Source organism: Cebus imitator, unplaced genomic scaffold (genome assembly GCF_001604975.1).
Source record: "Cebus imitator isolate Cc_AM_T3 unplaced genomic scaffold, Cebus_imitator-1.0 Scaffold325, whole genome shotgun sequence".
Lineage (NCBI taxonomy): Eukaryota > Metazoa > Chordata > Mammalia > Primates > Cebidae > Cebus > Cebus imitator.
In genome coordinates, this window is record NW_016107640.1 from 2,259,142 (window position 1) to 2,265,833 (window position 6,692).

Below are 6,692 nucleotides of genomic sequence, written 5' to 3' on the forward strand. Positions count from 1 at the left end.
AAGAAAAAAAATAGTAAAAAGAAGTAAATGCTTTGTAGAGTTCGCATGCTTTTAGTTTTGGTCAAAACCAAAAACAAAAAAATTTTGTTTGGTTTTAACAAATATCTGAGTAGGGGATCAGTGACCATAAATTTTGCAAACTTGATTAGTTACAACATAATGAACTTGGCTTTGAAATGCAATACTGAATATTTGAATATATGTATTGATTTTCTTGGGAATTAATAATATTTTGAATAAGATTAACAAACTATCCTGAAAATATGACTCAGGATAAGCTCCTCCTTACGCCCAATTTGATGAGCTAAATGAAGCTGCCTTTGTCCTCTCTCTCAATTTCATTGCTATTTAGATCTGTGGCTATGGTCATTTTATTGTACAAGCAAAGTACTTGAACTTTTTCTTCAGTCTTCTTTTAGGCCATGAATAGAGATACGATATTACCTAAATAGAAGAAAGGAAATGGTTGAAAATGACATTTTTTGATAAGACGCTGAGATTTGGTATTTTGAGAATAGAAATATATTTTTTGAGAGGAGATAAACTATTTGCACTGAATCATATAATTATGTTTTTCAGGTTTCTTTTTCTTCTCGGATCCCTGTTGCGTTTCCCTCTGGTGATGCAAGCTCTCTTAGTAAAAATATTATGATGTATGCTTGCATAAATGCGACAAAAGATTCTCACCACACCATGTTACACCAAGAGGTGATGTCTGTAGACAGTCCTCATGGATCACAGCCACACTCTGGATCACACAGTACAAATATGAACATCGTAGATCCCACAGTAATGATGATCTCTAAACACATAGATGGTTCTTTAAATCAGTGGGCAGTAACTTTTGCTGATAAGTCTGCCTTTACCACTGTTCTAACTGTATCTCACAAATTTAGGTATTGCGGTCATCGATTTCATCTGAATGACCTGGCATGTCATTCAGTTTTACCACTGTTATTGACATCCTCTCATCATAATGCTCTATTGACTCCTGAATCAGATTGTCACTGGGACTCAGACCATAAATTAAGTAGATTAATGGACCCTGTAAAACATATAAAAGGTTCCTCAAAACAACCTCTTAGAAATGCAGCAACTCGTACATTTCATGACCCAAATGCAATCTACAGTGAACTTATTCTGTGGCGTGTAGACCCAATAGGACCTTTGTCATACACTGGAGGAGTATCAGAATTGGCTCGAATTAACTCTTTACATACCTCAGCGTTCTCTAATGTGGCGTGGCTTCCAACTCTCATTCCCAGTTACTGTCTAGGTAAGTGTTCATTGTAATTGTGAAATTAGTAAAAGCTTTTAAACTATTATTTGTTATATACAAAATGGTTTATATTTGTTGTCATTAAGATGATTTCTAATAAGTATTAAGTTTTGATTAAGATGATTTTTAATAAATATTCAGAATACAGGCATGAGACTTATTTGTAGAACTTTTGGAAGGTTTTAACCTTTTCTGTCATAATCTATTTTGAAATTAACTTTTTTGTTAATAATTTTGTATCTACTTATTATGCTTGTTTAATTATGATTCTAGACCATGGTTAATCCTAAAAAGAAAACTGTGAATGTTGGTTTCTTTAGTCTATAAGAAAAATAAACTACATGTTTAGAACCCAGAGTCCTTGTTTTACTTTCTCAGGCACATATTGCAATTCTGCAAGTGCTTGCTTTGTTGCTTCTGATGGCAAAAATCTGAGACTCTATCAAGCCGTAGTGGATGCAAGGAAATTATTGGATGAATTGTCAGACCCAGAGTCTTCAGTAAGTGTTTAATAATCTTTATTAATGTAACTAAGGTGATAAAGAATTCTCTTTTGACTGTCTAGGACCTATATTTGTTAGTTGCTGTTTAGGGAGTAAGCATATATTCTGGGCTGCTTATGACATAGATGACACGTTTATTTTTTCCTAAGTTGTGTTCCAAGGTATATGAATCAAAATGTTAGTATACATACCACACATTAATATATTTTACATAAAAAGAAATAAAAAGGATTTTAAAAAATTATTTGTAACATGTTTTACTCTCTAGTTTGGTTCTATTATTCTTACTTTGCTCAAAAAAGGTTTTAAGGCATCTTTACTAAGCTGTATATTTAGGTTGGAAAATTGGAATTTTTTCAAGCTTGATTCACCATTTAAAAAAATTGTCTGGTTAGGATTTGTTATTAGTGGGTGGCAGCATCTCATTCTGATAGTTCTGTATCTGAGCTGAAAATCATACATGTTAGTATCTAGAGTTGAGCAATAGATTTTTCCCATTTACCTGTATAAACAACTATTCTAATAAAAATGTTTCCAGTATTGAAAATCAATGATTATTTTTGAGCATCTACTATGTTCCCCTAGATATAGAGAGAATACAGAATATAAGTTTCACATCTGCCTTTAAGGAGCTTTTAATTTAGTTGAAGAGAGAGCTTATTAATAAAAAGTTAAATAACAGTTTAATTACATAACAAGAGGTGTCTAAGGGTGGAATGCAATTAATTGCCAAAAGGATGGCCCTACAAGTGTTTCCTTATTCAGAGGAGAAAGAGATCAGATTAAGGTAGGCATAGCAGTCTTTATGAAGAACAGCATTTGGGTTCATTCTTGATGGATGGATAAGATTTAGAAAGATAACTTCTTTGTGTTTGTTTGAGTGAGAGAATGACCTGGAAGTAAGTGCAGTTACAGGAAAGTATATGTGTAAAGCTTGTTCCAGAAAGTGAGAAAACCATTTGGACTGGAGTCTAAGGTTTCGCATAGAGAAAGTCTAGAAAAATAGAATCATAGAACTAGAATTGGAAGATACTTTAATGGTCACCTGGCCTCACCAGCCATCTGATGCTTTATTCCCCTCTGCTACATTCTTGCCAATTTGACATCTGGCCACCAATGAGGGATACTCAACTCTAAATGCAGCTTTCTGTCCTTGAATTGCTCACACTATCATACAAAATGCTATTTCTTTTGTGTAAATTCTACTTGTTAGTGCTCGTTCTACTTAGAATAAATCTAATATTTCTTGCATATGAGAGCACCTCAAGGTATTTAAAGACAGCTTTCTTGTAACCTGTGAACCTTTCTACCTCAGGCCAAACCTGTTCCCCCTGTGCCTATCAAGTTTCTTTAACCGGTTTATATTTGACCCTGGCTACTCTTCTGAGCAGGTGTCAGTTTGTCTGTACTCTGGGCCTTATAGGATGACTAAAATATAGGAATATTGTGACCTCTCTCATTAGATACATTTATGTTTTGACAGTCACTCTTCATTCTTTGTATGTAATTGTTTCATCATGACTTCTCAACATCCTGAAGTCTTTCCCCCTCCCTGCCCTCTGCTAAGCCTTGTCTTCTCTATTTTATATTTGTGCATTTGAATTTGGGGTCCAAATGTAGACCTATTTTTCCTATTACGTTTCATCTTGCTAAGCACGACTAAACAGTCCAGTCTGTCAGTATCTTTTTGAATGTGGATTATGTTATTTAATATATTTGTTATTGCTTTATGACTATGTCACCAGCCTCTTTGATAAATGTTATATCTACATCATCTGAGTCAGTTATTACTATGATAAACAGGCAGGTTTGAAGGAAGAGACTAGCAGTATACGTTTGAAATCTTTCTCCATTTTTATTTTTTGAAATGTTTTCCGTCTTGTTTCAAGGATTTCTATGAGACAGCTTGTCATATACTTTGCTGACATAAAATACACTCTACCTTCTACAGTCAAAGAAGAAAGTCAAAGTTACATAAGGTGATTTGTTTTAATATCTGATAGGTATAATGTATACACCTTGACGTCTCTTGATGACCAAAACATGATGCTATATAGACATTAAGCTGCTTGGTCTGCCCTGCAGAAGTATGTTGTTTTCCATTCTGAATATGGGAATATTTGCTTGTTTTTAGTTTTTTTGCCATTGATGGCATTCTCCGTGATTTGGGGGATTTAGTATTTTCTTATGGTTCTATTTGTTCTCCATTATATTCAGTGTTTTGTTTTTGGTGGTTCTTCAAAGATTTATAATAAGCATCTTTAACCTTTCATAGTGCACCTTCGAATAATAACATACTACTTAAAATATAATATAGCCAGGCACGGTGGCTCACACCCGTATTCCCAGCACTTTGGGAAGCTTAGATGGGAAGGTTGCTTGACTCCACGAGTTCAAGACCAGCCTATCAACATAGTGAGACCCCCACCTCTAAATACCCACACCCACACACCCACACCCATACCCACAAACACACACACACACACACACACACACAATATATATATGTAATATAAACAACTTTGAGTAGTATCCCCTGTCTCCCTCTCCTGTGATTTTCAGCATGCATGTCCTATGAATGTTTTGTTAGTTTTATATATAAGTATTTCATTTACTCTATTCATTGTAAGTAGTACTGTATTTTTAATTTTGGCATTCATGTAGTCATTGCCAGAATATATAAATACAGTTGAATTTTACATGTTTATCTTGTATCCTGTAACATTGCTGAATGCATATAATAGGTGTAGGAGTGCTTTTGGTAGATTTCTTGGGCTATCCCATGTGGATAATCATCTTATTATAAATGGAAACAATTTTATCTCTTCCTTTCTAATCTGCATGGGTTTTATTTTTCTTACTTTGTTGCAGTGACTAAAACTTCCAACACTGTGTTGAATAAGAAGTGAGATTGGATGTGCTTGCCTTCCTCCCATTTTTAGAGGAAAAGCATTCAGTCTTTTACTATTACATACAGTGTTAGTTGCAGGTTTTAAAAAGAATTTTTAAGATTTTTGTGGGTACATAGATGTATATATTTGTGGGGTACATGAGATGTTTTGATATAGGCATGCAGTTCATAATAATCACATCATGGAAAATGGGGTATCCATTACCTCATACATTTAGCCTTTGCATTACAAATGATCTAATTATACTTTTAGTTATTTAAAAATGAGCAGTTAAATTACTGACTATACTTGCTCTGTTGTACCATCAAATACTAGGTCTTATTCAGTCTATTTTTTTGTTTTGTTTTGTTCCCATCAACCATCCCTACCTCCCTGCCAATCCCTCACTACCTCTCCCAGCCTCTTGAAATTATCCTTCTACTCCCTGTCTCCGTGGGTCCAATTGTTTTGATTTTTAGCTCCCACAAATAAGTGAGGACAAGCAATGTTTGTATTTCTGTGCCTGGCTTATTTTACTTAAAATAACAACCTCCAGTTCCATCTGTGTTGCTGCAAAATGACTGAAATCTCATTCTTTTTTATGGCTGAGTAATACTCTGTTGTGTATAAGTACCATATTTTTTTTTCTTTATCCATTCTGTTGATGGATACTTAAATCTCGGCTATTTTGCAGAGCTGCAACAAACATGGGAGTGCAGATACCTCTTCGATGTACTTACTATCTTTCTTTTGAGTATGTGCCTAGCACTGGAATTGCTGGATTCTATAGTAGCTCTATCTTAGTTTTGTGAGCAAACTCCAAACTGTTCTCTATCATGGTTGTACTAATTTACATTCCCACCAATAGCATAAGAGGGTTCCCTTTTCTCCACATCCGTGCCAACATTTGTTATTGCCTCTCTTTTGGATATAAGCCGTTTTAACTGGGGTGAGGTGATACCTCCTTGTAGTTTAGATTTGCATTTCTCTGATCATCTGTTATACTGAGCACCTTTTCATATGTCTGTTTACCATTTATATGTCATCTTTTGAGAAATATCTATTCAAATATTTTGCCCAGTTTTTGATCAGATTATTAGATTTTTTCCTATAGAGTTGTTTGAGCTTCTTATATATTCTGGTTATTAATCCCTTGTCAGATGAGTAGTTTGAAGATATTTTCTCTGATTCTGTCAGTTGTCTCTTCACTTTGTTGACTATATCCTGTGCTTTTTAACTTGATGTGATCCCATTAGTGTATTTTTGCTTTGGTTTCCTGTGCTTATCGTGTAGTACTCAGGAAATCTTTGCAGAGACCAGTGTCCTGGAAACTTTCCCCAGTGTTATCTTGTAGTGGTTTCATAGTTTGAGGTGTTAGATTTAAATCTTTAAGTCTTGATTTGATTTTTGTATGTGGTTAGTGAGAAGGGTCTGGTTTTATTCTTCTGCATATGGATATCCAGTTTTCCTGGCACCATTTGTTGAAGAGACTTGTCTTTTCTCCAGTGTATGTTCGTGGCACCTATGTCAAAAATGAATTCACTGTAGGGGTGTGGATTTGTGTCTGGGTTCTCTATTCTCTTCCATTGGTCTGTGTGTGTTTTTGTGCTAGTACCATACTGTTTTGATTACTGTAGCTCTGTAGTATAATTTGAAGTCAGATAATATTCTTCCAGTTTTGTTCTTTTTGCTTAGGATAGCTGTGGCTGTTCTGGGTCTGTTGTGGTGCCATTTAAATTTTAGATTATTTTTTAAATTTCTGTAAAGAATGTCAGTGGTGTTTTGATAGGGATTGCATTGAATCTGTAGATTGCTTTGGTTTGTATGGACATTTTAACAATATTGATTCTTGAACATGGAATATCTTTCCTTTTTTTGTTGTTGTCCTCTTCAATTTCTTTCATCAGTGTTCTACAGTTTTCCTTAGGGACCTTTCACTTCTTTGGTGAATTCCTAGGTTCTTAACTTTATGTATGGCTATTGTAAATGAGATTACTATTTTTTTTTTTTTTTTTTTTT

At 34.4% G+C, this 6,692-nt stretch overlaps 1 protein-coding gene across 4 annotated transcripts in view; it reads left to right on the forward strand.

Annotated features, from left to right (window-relative positions):
- The window catches only part of DMXL2 (Dmx like 2), a 180,225-nt gene that overhangs the window by 74,015 nt on the left and 99,518 nt on the right, over positions 1-6,692 (forward strand). For all 4 annotated transcript variants that reach the window (XM_017504635.2, XM_017504636.2, XM_017504637.2 and 1 more), the window contains exons 12-13: positions 580-1,276; positions 1,658-1,779. In XM_017504635.2, the coding sequence (XP_017360124.1) occupies positions 580-1,276; positions 1,658-1,779 (819 nt within the window). The remainder of the gene's footprint in view (positions 1-579; positions 1,277-1,657; positions 1,780-6,692) is intronic.